General features: G+C 36.4%; 1 protein-coding gene across 4 annotated transcripts in view; it reads right to left on the reverse strand.

Annotated features, from left to right (window-relative positions):
* LOC136027626 (hemicentin-2-like) overlaps window positions 1-18,852 on the reverse strand; it is a 152,528-nt gene that overhangs the window by 122,984 nt on the left and 10,692 nt on the right. For 2 of the 4 annotated variants that reach the window (XM_065705043.1, XM_065705045.1), the window contains 2 exons: window positions 10,807-11,059; window positions 3,545-3,675 (listed from right to left, as the gene is read on the reverse strand). In XM_065705043.1, the coding sequence (XP_065561115.1) occupies window positions 3,545-3,675; window positions 10,807-10,843 (168 nt within the window). In that variant the 5' untranslated portion in view covers window positions 10,844-11,059. Of the gene's footprint in view, window positions 1-3,544; window positions 3,676-10,806; window positions 11,060-12,234; window positions 12,316-18,852 lie in introns of those variants that run through there. The other 2 variants (XM_065705044.1, XM_065705046.1) reach the window with 2 other exon arrangements.

An 18,852-nucleotide genomic window follows, 5' to 3' on the forward strand; every position in this document is an offset into this window, starting at 1 on the left:
GCACTACCGCTATTCAATATTATTACTAGGAATATCAATACTACTACTGTGACTGCTGTTACAACTATACCTAAGGGTAGGCCGAGTGAGTTGGTGCGCTGGATTCGGGATCCCTTGTCTGAGAGGACGCGGGTTCGAATCCCAGTGTATCCAATTCTTCAGTTTGGGACGGGGGTCAGTGGCGTGACTCTGTAAGCTTAGCCAGAGTTGACCCAGCTCTAAATGGGTACCTGGAGAAATCTGGGGAAGGTAAACAGGAAGGGTGTGCGAAAGCACAGGATGGCTGGCCCCCAACCCCCCATTGCACTTCCTGGCTGAAGTGCCAAGAAACGGAGATCAGCACCGCCGGTACGGACTGTAAAGTCTAATGCCGTATCCTTTACCTTTACCTTTACCAAAGGGTATGAAGGTAAAATATTCAAGAAATTTTGAGGGGGGAGGATGAATAGAATCAGAACATGCCCTTTTTATGCAGAATGTCAAAAGGGTGTAACAGCAATATCTTAGGATCAGTTTGGTGAGTGAAGTTGAAACCAAAAGGGCTTGTTGTGAGGGACGTTGAATTAACCAAAATAAAATATTTGCCTCCTAATGCTACTGCTTCTACTCACACTACGGCTACTGTTACTATAATTACTACATCTATTACTGCTACTGCCACTTAAGCTTATACTACTATAATTAATTCTACAGTTTCCACTACTACTACTGCTATTAAAACTAAGGAGATTGAAGCGATTAATTTGGGATATACAGAGGTTTTTTGGAACTAAATCGAAACGCAATATGCCCACACAGGTTGTCAAGCAGACGCATCAAAAATGCTTTGGGAATAGTTAGTGGTATGTTTTTAGCTAAAACTTAATAATGTAGGAAAACAGTCTTCCTTTCCTCTTTCTGTCTTCCTTTTTTTTCTTTTTTTTATGGTTTGTACTGTTGCATTGGTGATTTTTTTTTTCTTTCATTATATAAGTTTCATCAAGATTAGCCTTACCCATCAAAAGTTACGAGCCTGAGAAAATTTGCCACACTTTAGAAAACAGGGGGAAACACCCCCTAAAAGTCATATAATCTTAACGAAAATCGCAACTTCAGATTCAGCGTGTCAGAGAACCTTATTGTAGAAGTTTCAAGCTCCTATCTACAAAAATGTGGAATGTCACATTTTTTGCCAGAAGACAAATCACGGATGCGTGTTTATTTGTTTTTTGATGTTTTTTCCCAGGGGTGATCATATCGACTCAGTGGTCCAAAAATGTCGCGAGAGGGCTCATTCTAATGAAAATTAAAAGTTCTAGTGCCCTTTCTCAATGACCAAAAAAATTGGAGGGCACCTCGGCCCACTCCCACGCTCTTTTTTAGAGCGTGTAAAAGGGACAGTAAGGGACACCTTACTCCCCCGCAGTCCCCGTGGGAGGGACTGCAATTTACAAACTTTGACCTGTGTTTACGTATAGTAACGGGTACTGGGAAGTGTACAGACGTTTTCAGTTGTTTTTGGTTGGGGGGAGAGTTAAGGGAGTTTACGTGGGACGATCTTTCCATGGAGGAACTCCTCATGGGGGAAGAGGCTTTCAAAGAAGGGGACGAAGGATTTTCTAGCATTATTTGAAGAAACAATGAAAAAATAAATATGAAGTTTTTTTTCTACCGAAAGTGAGGAGCAGCATTAAAACTTAAAACGAACAGAAATTATTACGCATATGAGGGGTTTACCTCCTCGTAATACCTCGCTCTTTATGCTAAAGTATTTTTAGTAATTTCAACTATTTATTCTACGGCCTTTGTGATTCAGGGGGTCATTCTTAAGGAATTTCGACAAAATTTAAGCTTTAGTGTAAAGAGCGAGGTATCGACGAGGGGGAACCCCCTCATTTACGCAATAAAAACTTACGAATATAGAAGTTCGTTACGTAAATTATTTCGTAAGTTACGTATATTTTTTACTGATGAAAACGTTCGTAAAAAATTAAAAGTTCTAGTTGCCTTTTTAAGTAATCGAAAAATTGGAGGGCAACTAGGTCTCCTCCCTCTTTCCTTTTCTCTCAAAGTCTTCCGAATAAAAATACGAGAAAGCCATTTAGCTAAAAAAAATTAATATGCAAATTTTTTAAACGTGCATTAATTCAAAAACGTCCAGAAATTAAATAAAAAATGAAGTTTTTTTAAATGAAAGTAAGGAGTGACATTAAAACTTAAAACGAACAGAAATTACTCCATATATGAAAGGGGCTTTTCCTCCTCAACACTCCGCTCTTTACACTAAAGTTCTTTACTGCTTTAAAAAGTAGAGTTAAGAGAAAGATTAAGACAAAGATTCGATACGTTTTTTAGAGTTTCGGTTACTATTGAGCCGCATTGCTCCTTACTTACAGTTCATTACCATGAACTGTTTGAAAATAAAATCAATTTATTTAACAAGATTTACCTTAAAGCTGACGATTAAACCATTAACTTTAAGAGTTTGGCACGGTATTTTAGAAATTTTTGGGGATTATGTAACGGTAAAAAGCTGTAAAACGGTGGAGCCGTTCAATTTGGAATTTAAAATTGGAGTGACTAGTATTATTTAGTAGTTTTAATGAAGATACAGAAAAAACGTATTTTTCAAAATCTAAGGAATACTATTTACTTCATTTTTAAATGAAAATTCAAGACTCATTCTGAGAAAATTCAGATTAATTGATCAAACAAACTGAATATTGCTGATCTACACAAAATACTTATTTTTGATGAAATGGTCAAATAACTCCTTTTGATTAGGAGATCAACAACATTAAGCTCCCAGAGGGTATGGGTGAAGGAACAAAAAGACATAAAAAACAAGATATGTGCTCTATTTCATAATTGAAATTATGCGCAACCAATTAATAAGATGGACACAATATGTGTTGTCCTAATAAAACAAAACATAAGTCTGTATTTGAAAATACTGATGACCGTGTATGAATATTGTCTTAGGTTGCAACTATTTCCTATGATTGTTTTCATGGTTTGGTTATCGTTTCTACCTGGAAATGGTAACTATTTACCATTTCTATCGTGCTCAAAGTAATAAGAACTCAAGAAAAATTACGATATAAATGATACAAAATAGTAAACAATAGAAGCAATAAAAAGAATAAAAATAATAACGGAAAAACCATAAGAAAATACAACAAAAGACTTACTTCCCAATTCTTTTGCTAAACACCACTGTCTGGTATTAATTTTCTCGTTTAAGATCCTTTGTCAATAGGTCATGAAGTCAAAAGGATAATAATAAAAACAGCAATGACAAGAATCATTACGAAACATAATGAAAAAAATAAATAATAGCGAAATAATAAGTGAATTAACAGATATATTCAAAGAAAAGGAAGAACGAAGACAAAGGATAAGAGAACAAGGAGCAGTAATATTTTTAATATGAGTAATAACAAAGAAAAAGAAGAGTAATAAAAGTATCGTGACAAGTAACAATAAAAAAAAGAACTTTTTTTAAGAATTACAAACATATAAAAAATAAGAATTAATAGTAAAAGATTTTAGGAAAAGAACGTACTCTCCTATCCTTTTGCCAAACACAGCTTCCTTCCTTGTTTTCAATCAGGCAGTCAAGGATTGTCTCAGCTCCAGGATTTACTTCAGCATAAGATGTTTGTCTTTTTAATTTTTGAGCGCCAAATGCATCATCTGTAAACAAAATATAATTTTAATTACAATTTAAATTTCTAGCTCCAAAAACTTGTGACATTTTTTGAGATTTCTAATTCAACAAGGGGCCTTCTAAACAACGATAATGAAAAGTTCCATTTTTAGATTGATCGTAATGCTACTGGACCATCTTCGCCACCCTGATATTAGTATTCATTGGTATACTGATTTTATTTCGCAATTTTAAGGTTTTTTGGTGATAACTCATTTTTTTAATATTCACAGGTGCTTGTTTAATTTTAAACTAGTACTTATACTTTTAACAAATGACTACAACATCAATCATCCTGAGACCGTAACAGTTACGCACACATCTTTTTCATCCCGAATAAAAGAAAAAACTGATAATGAAATAGAGAGCTTGCGCTTTCTTGCTACATATTTAAATAGACACATTTCTCCGCACTTTTACCAACAAAAAAAGAGAGATATATCACATTTTTATAATGTAATGTCCAAATGTGCACTTACTTTTTTTTTGTTTAAAATTTGATATATCTTCCTAAGCTAATCCCCTTATTCATTATTTTTGGGTCTATAAGTAACCTTGTGTTTTGAAACCCCACGTTTTAACGTCCTGTATGAAATTTAAGACATAAAAAAAAATGAAATTCCACCTGATTGTTTCTAAAGTGTGACGTTTTAAGTCTCGACAAGAGGAAAATTTTCCGAGTAATCTGATTTTTTAGGAATTCCATCTCTCTGTGTGCTTTATCGAAATACAAGCAGAGAGCCTTCCTTAGGTGAAAAGTTAACAACAAAGAAGTTTCAAGGTGAAGTTCATTCCGAGTTCTCTATTAAACAAATAAAAAAATATTTTAAATTGAAAGTAAGAAAAACATTAAAACTGAAATTGAACAGAAAGTAATTCGTATATGAAGGGGATATCCCTCATCAATACCTCGCCCTTTATGTTTAAGTTTCTAGGGACTTTTATATGCTTCTTATTCTTATTAAACGGTCCTTGTGTTTCAGGAGTTGTTCTTAAAGAGCCGAAAAAAAGAAGTCAAACTATAGCGCAAAGTGCGAAGTATTGGGGTAAAGTCAACCCACCTCATATACAGATTATTTAAGTTTTAATATAGCTGCTTATTTCCAGTTGACAAATAAAACCTGTTTTTTATTTATTTGATATCTGGTCATTTTTTACATAATTCTGGGAAATACGGGTCCTCTCCACGGAAGATCCATCCACGTAAAGCTCCTCCCAGGTAATATAACCCCCCCCCGAAAATTTCATCCAGACAAGTCCATCCTCGCTGATAATTCCCCCTGGAAATTTCTTGCAGATTTCACCAGATTCCGCCTTAAAAATTCTTCTTAGCATGATGTCATTTGAAAAATACTTTTATTTCTGATAATTTTCAAATACTGTGGGGAATCTCTCCCTCCTCTCTTCCGTGGACAAAATTTTCCTGGAAGTCCTCCACCCCTGGAGGAAAATTGCTGCTGTGGAAAATCCCCCATGGAGAATTTCGAGAATATCTCCCACGGATTCCCGAGGAATTTTCCCCACGGAAGATATCCCCCCCCACGGTAAAATATTCCAGACAATGCCAACACCACTGAAAATCTCCTCCGATCATCCTCACATGAAAAATTGAGTCAGGTAAAAAAAATTTCTTGCAAGCCCTAGGCCAAACTGATAAATGAGTGCAGAATTGATAAATGCGTTTATACACCAAACACACACTTTACATTTATATCCTGCACACAAGGCCGTATCCAGGGGGAGGGGTTAGGGGGTTTTACCTCCCCCCGAAAAAATATCAAACTCGTAAAAACGCAACAAAAAGGAATATAGACAATTATTTATGCGTTTTTGAGGTTTTTTTCTGTAAATCCCCCTGAAAAAAAAAACATTTCATAAACCCCCTCCAAAAAAAATCTTGGATACGGATAATTTATGATTTATAAATTATAAATTAAATTTATAATAAAATTATTTCTATTTCCTTGATCTTTTTCCGGGGTTCCCCCAAACAACTCCTGAAATTTTAGAAATCTGGATATTTCGGAAAGGTAACCCAAAGGTCTCCCAAAAATTAACGGCAATCTAAAACAGTGATTAGTATTTCGAGTGTTACGAAGGCCAATTTTCAAGATTTCAGAGAACTCAATTTCAATTTTGAAGAATTCGGGGATAGTGAAAGCACTGTTATAATACTCCTGTGAAAAATTATAAATTATACTTGGATCGTACTTTCATTGCACGTGTGAAGTTTAATCTATAGGTAGGAGGGTTTAGGAGAAAAAAAATGACGGGAAAATTTTGTTGACCTCTTTTAACCCATAATTACCACAAACTGTCTATTTGTATGCAGATTTAACATTTCTGAGCAGACGCTTCAAATGCAGAAACAATACCCACATCCTGAAAGAGTCCATGGAATTTAGTACAACAACTTTATTGCTACAAAGTCACTTTGTGAATTACAGACATATAGTGCCGATGGTTTTCTTTTAAAAGATTTCAACTCGAACTGCTGCAAACCCGATTTTTACTAAAGATGATAAAGTTTAGGTTCACCCTTTGTAACAACTATGCCGCAAGATGTTTGAGGTTTAAACCAAATGTTTATTTATGAAATCAGGAACACGCTGTGAATCCTTTATAAAATGCTACCCTCTCATACTATTTAAACATGATCCAAAACCTTCAGGATCAGCATGTTTTACATTGTCCAAGAATTTCATTATTGTTGGGGCATCTTTGAAACCCTTTTTCAATTACAGCACATGGCTCTTCTTTAATAGAAAAAAATGTATCCTTATTCACCAGCCAATTTGCTCTTCTGATGCAATCATTTACATAACATCGAAGACACAGCGTGCGCCTATTCATCCACAACCTCCACAGATCAACAAAAAAGGAGCCCCTATTGAGTTGTTTTCTAAAGAATTTCTCACGGTGTTTTCAAGCCCAGAGAGCCTGGTAATGTATTTCAACGCAGGACACATTAGCAATGAGGTAAAACAGATATCTCTATGAGGCATATGGACTCGCTTCATTTGACCAGATTGAGCCATTAAGTTTGAATTTTAGAAATTTGAAACTGTTATCTTCCAGGAGGGAGTAACAAATCATTTTAGATATTGGCGCTGGATTTTTCCTCTGCTATTCGTTATGTCGAAACATAGCCTAATAACACACATGCAGGTTTTACATTTTTCGATATGAATTAAAAACAAAGTTTTTTTACAAAAGTAAAGAGTGAAGTTGAAACTTGAGGCAGGCAAAAATTATTGCTCCACTGATTTCAATGTATATAGTATAAATCGTATATATATATATATATATATATATATATATATATATATATATATATATATATTAAACAGTGGACCAATAATTTTATTATTTATTATATAGTAACCAAAAGTCTAAAAAATGGAATTTTGATATCAATAGCTACATCAAAAGAATTGTATTTTAATGCTGATTTTAAATATGTAAGTTTAATCATGTTTATTCTTACCCATCAAAAGTTACGAGCCTGAGGAAATTTCGAAAATCACACCATGAGATTCAGCTTATCAGAGAATCCTTTTGTAAAAGTTTCAAGCTCCTATCTAAAAAAATGTGGAATTTTGTTTTTGCCAGAAGGCAGATCACGGATGCGTGTTTATTTGCTTTTTTTTACCAGGGGCGATCGTATCGACCCAGTGGTCCTAGAATCATGTGAGAGGGCTCATTCTAGTGGAAATGAAAAGTTGTAGTGCCCTTTTTAAGTGACCAAAGAAATTGAAGGGCACCTAGGCCCCCTCCCACGCTAATTATTTTCCCAAAGTCACTAAATCAGAATTCTGAGATAGCCATATTATTCAGAGTAGTCAAAAAACCTCATAACTATGTCTTTGGGGACGACTTACTCCCCCACAGTCCCCGTGGAAGGGGCCACAAGTTACAAACTTTGACCAGTGCTTACATATAGTAATGGTTATTTGGAAGTGTACAGACGTTTTCAGGGGGATTTTTAGGTTGTGGGGGGGATTGATAAGAGGGAGATATGTTAGGGGAACTTCCCTTGGAGGAATTTGTCATGGGGGAAGAAAATTTTCATGAAGGGAGCGCAGGATTTTCTAGCATTATTTAAAAAAAAAAACAATGAAAAAATAAATATGAGAGTTTTTTTTCAACTGAAAGTAAGGAGAAGCATTAAAACTTAAAACGAATAGAAATTATTACACATATCATGGGCTCACCTCCTCCTAATATCTCGCTCTTTACGCTAAATTATTTTTAGTAATTTCAACTATTTATTCTACGGCTTTTGTGATTCAGGGGTCATTCTTAAGAAATTGGGAAAATTTTAAGCTTTAGTGTAAAGAGCGAGGTACTGACGAGGGGGTGAACCCCCTCATATATGTAATGAAAACATGAGAACACAAAAGTGTTTCTGTTAAGTGTACTTCCGCCATCAAAAGTTGTGGTAGGCATAAGAAATCGGGGTTTAGGCGTTTATCCCCCGGAAAATCCCCCTACGAAAAATACCCACGAAAAATAAACCCCGAGGAAATACCCCCAACCCCTTGGAAAACACCCATCCTCCCAGAAAATATGTACGCAGAATATAACCCCCAAGGAAATTACCCCTCGTGAAAACTACATCCCTGATGAAAGAAAATTATTTCCAACAATTTTCACCGCACTGAGAATTTCCCCAAACAATCTCCTCCTGCAGAAAACCTCCCCAAAAAAATGTTCGTATCTTTCCCAAAACAAATACTATCTATAAGCAATGGATTACAAAACTTATAAAGGCACTGAAACTTCTGCAATGGGGTTTTCTGTAGTTTGCGAGGGAGGGAGTTACCTCAAAGGGTGTATGTTTTACTAGGGATGATGATATCAAATTAATGATCCTAGAAGATCGGTAGATGGCTTATGTGATCTGAAATCAAAAGTTCTAGTGCCCTTCTTAAGAGACCAAAAAGATTGGAATGCAGTTAGCCCCCTCATAATCTTCTCTTTTTTTTCTCTGAAGTATTCCGATCAAAATTTTGGGATAGCCATTTTGTTCATCATAATTGAAAGCACAAAAATTACCTATTGTTTATGTATACTATTTTTCAGCGAGGAAGGAATTTCTGAAGGGATATTTGCGGGAGTGGGGGTACTTTACGCAGGTGAAACTCTTCATGGAGGAGTTTCCTGCGGAGGCGGGTAATTCTTCATGAAAAGGGATCCTGATTTACAGGCATTATTGAAAAGTAATCGAAAATAACATAAAAAAAATTTCTACAGAAAGTAAGGAACAAAATCAAAACTCAAAACGAAAAGACACTATTCCATATATGAAGAGGTTGCCTTTCTCCTCAATACCCTGTTGTTTAAAACACTGAAGTTTTTTTTAAAATACTTCACCGTGAAGATCAATATATTGAAGTATGGGGCGGGTAAGAGGAACCACTTCATATACGGAGTATTTTCTGTTCGATGTGAGCTTTAATCTTGCTCCTTACTTTCAGTTAAAAAAAGGTTTTTTTAATCAGTTAGTCAAGAACACAACATAGGTTAAAGCAGTTAGTTCACATTTTAGAATTTAATTCATCCAAGAGAGTCATGAAACAGTTGGTGGTAACAAACTGTAATTAAAGAGCGATCAAACAGTTGGTGATAACGAACTGTAACTAAAGAGCGATGCGGCTCAATAGTAGCTGAAATTGTAAGATATAGCCTTGATAATAATAGGTGTATCAAAAGAATCAGAATTTCCATGCTAATTCAAAATTTACAAAAATTTTTAACTTTAATGTTACCCCTTAAAAGTTAAGAGCCTAAGAAAATTTGCCTAATTTTTGAAAGAGGGGTGAGACACCCGTAGCATGTCAGATGATATTAATAAAAATCACACCGTGAGATTCAGAATATCTGAGAACCGTCATAGAATCATAGAATCTTAACAAAAATCAAACCATCACATTCAGCATAACAGAGAACCTTACTGCAGAGGTTTGAAGCTCCTATATACAAAAACGTGGAGTTTGAATCTTTTGCCGGAAGCAAGATCACGAATGCATGTATATTTGTTGTTTTCTTCCAGGTGTGATCGTATCGAACCAGTAATCCTAGAAGATCGGGAGAGGGCTCATGTGATTGGAAATTAAATGTTCTACTGTCCTCTTTAAGTGACCAAAAACATTGGAGGGCAGCCAGCCCCCCTCCTATCCAGCTTTTTACCCAAAATTTTCCGAGCAAGATTTTGAGGTACCCATTTTCTTCAACATGGTCGAAAAGATCTACAAGTTATAAACTTCGCCCATTACTTACATGTAGTATTGGGTATATTCGATATAGGGAAGTATAAAGCTATTTTCGGGAGGGAGGGGGTTTCTGGTGGTGGTGATTAGGTGGGAGGATCTTTCTACGAGGGAGTTTTCCTGTGGGAAGGAAATTTACCATGCGGGGGGGGGATGTATTTCCCAGCATTAATTAAAAAACTATCAGAAATTAAATAAAAAAAAAAACAAGTTTTTCCAACTAGAAATAAGGAGCAACATTAAATATCAAAACAAACAGAAATTATTACGTAGTTGAGGGGGTTGAAAAACCACTGTCTGGGAGGGTCAGTTGCCCTCTTGCCCCATAGTGAATTATGCCCCTGGTTTAGAAGTAGAATCCTGAATTTAAATATAGCATTCAGTCCTACCGCAAATCCGCTTAGCCTCCTTTTTTCTCGTAGAAGTCACATATGAGCCTGACTTGTATATATACACTTATATTTTCCATATGACCCCTCTTCAATTCAATTTGATTTAACAGTTTACCGAAACAATGGGAAATTCAGTGCATATATTCAATCTAGGTTGTACATTTGAAGTTTGATGGGAGGAGGGGTGACTCTTATTTGCAAAGCAAATAAATGCTATATTTTGATTAAGGATGAAATTCTGATCCAACAGTTATAAGTTTATTTCTTAGCTATCTCAGTATTCGGTTTTTCGGAAATATATTTAATCGCAATACCTCAATAGTTTAGTTAATTTGCTTCACATTTTTCCTTCAGAAGTGGCCAACCACTATATACCTTTTATAATGTAAAATGTAATTCTGAAACATTTCTAATAACTACAAAAACTCAACAATAAGCCTGGTATTAAACTCACCGAGAAAAAAGACCAGTAGAAGTATTCTCAACAACATGACGACTTTCAAATCTGCAACCCATGTATCCAAATCAGACTCTTAAAGTCAACAATACTGATAAAACTAATTCTAGTGATCAGAACAGTAAATGGATCAAGATTCTTCACCCCGCCTCTCGCGCGCAATGGGCATTGCCAACTGGTAGGTATCAACAAGTATGGAACGTCCTTATCTTGGCGCGAGCGGCCAAGAACCACTCAAGTCTCACTCAGTCTAAAAAAAATAACATGCATTAATCATCTAAAAAACTATCTATCATTTATTTATCAAAAAGACACATTTTAGCATTGTTTTTAGAAAGGGCACCCACATAAATTTTTAGGAGGAAGCAGGGATGGGGGATGGAAGGAAAATTCAAAGGGGAGGGCTCACGGTTTCATAAGGCTGCTACTAATACTACAACTAATAATAATTCACTGCAGCACCAAGCCGCCTGAGGCCAACACAGCTACGCACGCTCCTCCTCCAACCTAATCTATTTAAAGCCTCCCTCTTTACACCCTCCCAGGAAGTTCCCATTTCCTATAAATCTTTCGTTTTTTCAAATCGTTGTATATTTCCCAAATTTTACGATATAAGTTTTATGTTAATTTTCAGTCTTTAAAGGGGACGAGGCTAGAAAAACCTACTTCCACCCTCCCCTTCTGGCGCTCTGTTTTGGAGACGTGATGAGGTATCAAGCAGGCTAGCCTTGATAAGGCAAATGAAAGTGATAGACATAGTACCTAATGGAGATGGCAGAGAGCTACTAGCCCAATCTCCGTCTGGCAGACCAAATTCACACAAAGGTGCAATATTTTGGATACTTTGCAAATACATCCTATTTTTTGGCAAAAAAGACTTTTTTAAACTTTAATCCGCTCTCCCCTTCAGATAGAGGTTTTTTTGTAGGATTACCTTACACATATACAATGTCACATATTTAGAATCTATTCCAAATGCCAACCTATTTTTTAATGATTTCCATAATAATTTTTTCTCTAAAATACATTTTTTCCGAAAATTTTTAAGATTTTTATTAATGTTTTATTTGTAAACATTCCTATAAAAAGCTGTATAATCTAAGCGAGTAAACAAAATTATATCTTAACTAGAAAAATAAAATTTCCAATTGGTCAAAATTCTATATAGTCCTTAAATGCTGAAAAGATACGTTTCCTTTTCAAAAATTGGGGGAGTGGGACCGCATTTAAAGCTTAAAATCAGGGGCTGGCAATTCACGAAAATGAGATAAGGAAAAATTACATTTTCAAAATCAAGGGGGGCAGTTTTGTCATTTTGTCCAATTTTTCAATGAAAATACGAAAAAAGGGTATTATTCAGAATTCTTTCAGTACCCAAAATAAAGACAGTCATTGTCCCTAGACCCATCTTTGACCTATTCATACCTGAATCGGAAGATCTCCTTAGATTTGTGTTCTGGTTGATTCAAAATTATGAGGCTTATAGGGAAGAACCTAAAGGGCTTGACATCTTCGTCAACGTTGCCACGTTCAACTGCAAAAGTAGATAAGCAAAAGAAGTTAGTTCAGTTAGGGTTGAAAAATTTGTTAATTCACAAAGACTTAAGTTATTTTTGGGGCTGCTGTGTTTTTTTGATGGGGAGGGGGGGGGGTAAATATTGTGTTGTTTGTTTAAGTGAGAGAGATTAATTTGAAGTTTGAGTTGATTATGGTTGTGTTGTGATTTTTAATGGAATATATGTTTTTACTTGTTATTACCGTACGTCTACAAAACTGTAAAGTTTTTCTTTTTGTGCGGTAGCATTTTGTAAGAATGTGTTTTGGTTTTGTATGCGAAGAAAAAAATAAATAAAAAAAAAATGGTGCCATATATTTAATCTTTCACTGATTTTTCTCACACAATGTTTTTTCTTCAATCTTGCGGCAGCAATTACCATGCAAAATTACGGCTTAAAATTCGGGTAACGTGAGGCCATCCTATAAGGGGCCACCTGTTCGACATTAAGCGAAAAATGAAGCTGAAATTTAAACGTTATCAAACAGTTCGTGGTAACGAACTGTAGTAAGGAGCGATCCGGCTCAATAGTAACCAAAACTCTAAAAAATTGAATTTTGATATCAATAGCTACATCAAAAAAATTGCATTTTAATGCTGATTTTAAATATATAAGTTTCATCAAGTTTAGTCTTAGCCATCAAAAGTTACGAGCCTGAGAAAATTTGCCTTATTTAGGAAAATAGGGGGAAACACCCCCTAAAAGTCGTAGGATCTTAACGAAAATGACACCATCAGATTCAGCGTATCAGAGAACCCTACTGTAGAAGTTTCAAGCTCCTATCTACAAAAATGTGGAATTTTGCATTTTTTGCCCGAAGACAAATCACGGGTGCGTGTTTATTTGTTTGTTTTTTTTTTGTTTTTTTTTTCCAGGGGTCATCGTATCGACCAAGTGGTCCTAGAATGTCGCAAGAGGGCTCATTCTAACGGAAATGAAAAGTTCTAGTGCCCTTTTTAAGTGACCAAAAAAATTGGAGGGCATCTAGGCCCCCTCCCACGCTCATTTTTTCCCAAAGTCAACGGATCAAAATTTTGAGATAGCCATTTTGTTTAGCATAGTCGAAAATCATAAGAACTATGTTTTTGGGGATGACTTGCTCCCCCACAGCCCCTGGGGGAGGGGTTGCAAGTTACAAACTTCAACCAGTGTTTACATATAATAATGGTTATTGGAAAGTGTACAGACGTTTTCAGGGGGATTTTTTTTGGTTTTGGGGGTAGGGTTGAGGGAGGGGGCTATGTGGGAGGATCTTTCCTTGGAGAAATATGCCATGGGGGAAGAAAAATTCAAGGAAAAGGGCGCAGGACGACTCTGGTCACGTTAGAAAAAAACGTCAAATTAAGAGCTTAATATACAATGCTGGGTGTTCGGAGCCTCTCTATTATGGAGTATAATTTGAAAATAACACAACTATACGAGCGATAAAACATATATACCACAACCATAACTCAACTAACGAAAGAACTGCTAAGAGATAACACAACTATAAAGCGAAAACAGGTAAAAACTAACGGGAAAATAAACGAACTAAGAGGTGGAAGGGGCCCAGAGAAAAAATATAATCCTTTTTCAATTTTGAGCCTAACTTCCGCAAAGGAGTAATAATGTCAGAAGCCCCGAAATACCGAATTATTTTCTTTTCAAACAGTTCGTGGTAAGGAACTGTAGTAAGGGGCGACCCGGCTCAATAGTAAACGAAACTCTAAAAAACGGAATTTTGATGCTAAAAGATACATCAAAAGATTCGAATTTTTACGCTGATTCTAAATTTTAAGTTTCAATTAATTTAGTCTTTGTCATCAAAAGTTACGAGCCTGAGAAAATTTGCCCTATTTTGGAAAAAAGGGGGAAACATCCATTAAAAGTCACAGAATCTTAACGAAAATCACACTATCGCATTCGGTATATCAGAGAACTCTATAGCAAAAATTTCAAGCTCCTATCTAAAAAATGTGGAATTTTGTATTTTTTGCCAGAAGACAAATCACGGGTGCGTGTTTATTTATTTGTTTGTTTTTTTTTTTTTTTTTTTCCCAGGGGTCATCTTATCGACCAAGTGGTCCTAGGATGTCGCGAGAGGGCTCATTCTAACGGAAATGAAAAGTTCTAGTGCCCTTTTTAAGTGACCAAAAATTGGAGGGCAAATAGGCCCCCTCCCATGCTCATTTTTTTCCAAAAGTCAACAGATTAAAATTTTAAGATAGCCATTTTGTTCAGCATAGTCGAAAACCATAATAACTATGTCTTTGGGAATGACTTACTCCCCCACAATCCCTGAGGGAGGGGCTGCAAGTTACAAACTTTGACAAGTGTTTACATATAGTAATGGTTATTGGGAAGTGTACAGACGTTTTCATGGGGATTTTTTGGTTTGGGGGGTGGGGTTGATGGGAGAGGGCTTTGTGGGAGGATCTTTCTTTTGAGGAATATGTCACAGGGGAAGAAAAATTCAATGAAAAGGGCGCAGGATTTTCTAGCATTATTATAAAAAATACAATGAAAAAATAAACATGAAAACGTTTTTTCAAATGAAAGTAAGGAATAGCATTGAAATTTAAAACGAACAGAGATTATTACGCATATGAGGGGTTCTAAAAATACTTTAGCATAAAGAGCGAGGTATTTAGGAGGAGATAAATACCTCGCTCTTGATGCTAAAATATTTTTAGTGATTTCAACTATTTATTCTACGGCCTTTTTGATTCAGGGGTCATTCTTAAAGAATTGGGACAAAACTTACGATTTAGTGTAAAGAGCGAGGTATTAACGAGGGTACAAACCCCCTCGTACACATAATAAATATATAAGAATATAAAAGTTTGTTATGTAAGTTAATTCTTAAGTTACGTATATTTTTTACTAATAAAAACGTTCGTTGAATATTAAAAGTTCTAGTAGCCTTTTTAAGTAACCGAAAAATTGGAGGGCAGCTAGGCCTCCTTCCCCACCCCTTATTTCTCAAAATCGTCTGATCAAAACTAAGAGAAAGCCATTTAGCCAAAAAAAATTAATATACTAATTTCATTTCAATAATTTATGTGTGGAGAGCCAAAATCAAACATGCATTAATTCAAAAACTTTCAGAAATTAAATAAAAAAAAACTAGTTTTTTTAACTGAAAGTAAGGAGCGACATTAAAACTTAAAACGAACAGAAATTACTCCGTATATGAAATGGGTTGTCCCCTCCGCAGTCCCATGCTCTTTACGCTAAAGTTTTTAATTGTTTTAAAAAGTAGAATTGTGGCAAAGAGTCAAACTTGAGCGTAAAGAGCGAGGGACTGCGGAGTTTGACTCTTTGCCACAATTCTACTTTTTAAAACAATTAAAAACTTTAGCGTAAAGAGCGTGGGACTGCGGAGGGGACAACCCATTTCATATACGGAGTAATTTCTGTTCGTTTTAAGTTTTAATGTCGCTCCTTACTTTCAGTTAAAAAAACTAGTTTTTTTTATTTAATCTCTATAAAGTAAGGCCTAATGGTGTTGAATTCCCGGAGAGCTATAGTCGATGGAAACAAGTGATCAATCTCGGGAATTTGTCACCTTTTGCTACCGATCAATAGTGCTTGGCGCAATAGGTCAAATTCAGTAGGGTGTCCAGAGGGGGGCAGATGTATCAAAGTGTATTTTTGACAAAAATTTCCTAGTCTTCAGCTGGAGGTCCTTCGGGTTAATCCAGAGGAAAGATTTACCCTTTTAATCCCCTCCTTTGAAGAAAAATTTGAACACTAAACGTTAATATGGTATTGCAGAGTTCACTCTCTGTTTACGAGCCTTTGTCCCTATGGATGATCATTGAGGATTTACAAGGTCATATGCCTCCCTTTTCTGTTGACTGTGTTATTCGTTAAGTTTGGAATTTCATCAAGGAGGCACACTCGTGCCTCTATAAAGAGGCGACACACGACAATGTTAAGCGATCTTCGGTTCCAGTGGTCGCAGACGGATGGGGAGGGATGCATTTCGTAGCCCGAGCTCCAACTAAGAAACCTGCAAAATTTCATCCCCCTCCAACTTTTTCTTCATGGGGAAAATCTGGCCGAAAGTTTCGACCTGTCAACCCAAGCCCCCCTTTAACGTTGTCCGATCGGGCTGAAATTCACAAGTTAAGGTCCCCTAGGGCCCAGGAGCTTATCCGCGAAATTTCAGCTTGATCCGATAACTCCTTCCCTGTTTTCCAGAAACCACGCATAGCCACTTAAAATTCATTTACTTTTTTTCCTAGACGCCTACAGGTCACATCCGACATCGGATCTGGGTGTACGAAGACTCGTTCGATGCGGAATTCTCCGAGTAAGTGCCCATGAAAGTTTCGTAGGAAAATCTTAACCCCCCGAAAGTTTCGACCCTCCAACCCCCTCCCACCCCTTTTAACGTTGTCCGATCGGGCTGAAATTCACAAGTTAAGGTCCCCTACGGCCCAGGAGCTTATCCGCGAAATTTCAGCTTGATCCGATAACTCCTTCCCTGTTTTCCAGAAACCACCCATTAGCTATTTAATTAACGGATTTCTCTCCATAAGAGCCCATGTTAATTTGAAATTTTTAAAAGCTATTGAGAAGTTATATTTACACACATGCAAGTTATTAGCTCAGTTGGTAGAGCGTGAGACTTTTAATCCTCGGGTCAAGGGTTCAAGTCCCTTACGGGCGGTTTTTTTTCACAACATCAAAAAAATTTTGATAACACCTGGACAGCTTATCATTTGAGAGACGAGGAGTACAGGAATTATTAAATTACATCCACCATGGATTGTAGAAAAACGTACAGAAATAATATGAAAAAAACTTCGTTTTCTTAAAGAGTTAAAGAGGCTGCGTCCCAAAGTCGAACCTTAAAACGTACAGGAATTAGAAGAGGCAGTTGGGGGGCTGCCGCCCCCCAAACCCCCAGCTTTTAAAGACTCTTTTGTACAGGTTTTTTGTTTTTTTGCTAACCCCCAGCTCTTGGCTTCGGAAAGGCCCTCTTTTAATTAACAAAAAAATGAAATGAATGAATAATGGAATAACTTCGAAAAATGTTAAACACACGAGGACAGGAGAACCATTGTGCCGAAACTAGTAATTAGTAACAATGAAGTCCCCCCCCAAAAAAAAACCTGTACAAAAGAGTCATTAAAAGCTGGGGGTTTGGGGGGTGGCAGCCCCACAACTGCCTCTTCTAATTCCTGTACGTTTTAAGGTTCGACTTTGGGACGCAGCCTCTTTAACTCTTTAAGAAAACGAAGTTTTTTTCATATTATTTATTAAAAATAGATTGATACTGGCATTAGTTCTTTTCATCTTCCTACTGATTCAAAAGTTTTGCTTTATCATTTGCAGCAATTATGCCAAATTTTTTAGTGTAATTTTTTTTTTGCGTCAGATTTTTTTCTGTGTGGGAGTGTCATTTTAGTCCTTAAACGGGGCAAAGATTTGACTAATTGCGCATCATATAGGTTTATTACGATAGCTTCCACGTTGAGCAAAGTTTTTTTTTAATATGTAGCTTCTAATATGTAACTTATGTAACTGTAACTTCCAGAAGTTATTCCAAATTTAGATTATGTGTCGAATCGACTAGGGGATAAAATCAAACAGTTCGTGGAAACGAACTGTAGTAAAGAGCGACCCGGCTCAATAGTAACAAAAACAGAGGCGCCATTTGGGTCAAATATTGGGGTGGGCATGAACTCCGTCTTGGCCCCCCCCCCCGACTCACTTCGTGTCGCGGAAGAAAAAATGCGGATTTTGGCAGCACATCGATCGAATATTCTAAGTATAAATGCATTTTCAGCACCCGTGTGTTGCTTGGAAGTGTACTGTAACCAAATGTGGAACTCAGCCACACTGACGTCTAAGATTAATTATAACATCGAAGATCGCAATCAACGAGGTTAAGCGATTAAACTGAAAGTGAAAAATTCAACCAGACTAAAGGCTGGCCTTCCTCAGCGATATCACTTTCTTATTTAAGTAAACAATACGTCGGTGGAAGTTCATTAACATGCTGAGGCTTGTAACCAAAATCTCGGTTTTCCTTCATCAAATATATTTACAAAAAAGAAAAATTTAAAAGGAGAAGAAAATATTACAACACTCAAGGTTACAAGTGGTACCGCCGAGGTTTCATCTTTGCAAAATCGTCAACAACCTGGTCATTGTCCAATTTTTTACTAAATCCTACTCTGCAAACATCAAAAGGAGGTGACTGAGACGATTGTCTCCTCTAGTAGACTGCAGGTAGTTTTTCACTATTTCTAGGCTAGAAAACAAACGCTCATTCTTTGCTGTTGTCACAGGAAGTGTGGAAGCAATACAAAGCACTTTAATTACTTCTGAGTAAGCCACTGGTAATGCTTGAAGATGGTCAACAATGTCTAGGAAGTTTCCCGGCTTTTTCTCCGCATCAAGCAAGAAATGTTTGGCAATCCCAACTTGAGATTCGAGAAGAATGTCATCGATATCCAGCCCACTGTAAAGAGCAGAGAAACGCTTGAGCAAC

Source organism: Artemia franciscana, chromosome 5, assembly GCF_032884065.1.
Source record: "Artemia franciscana chromosome 5, ASM3288406v1, whole genome shotgun sequence".
Lineage (NCBI taxonomy): Eukaryota > Metazoa > Arthropoda > Branchiopoda > Anostraca > Artemiidae > Artemia > Artemia franciscana.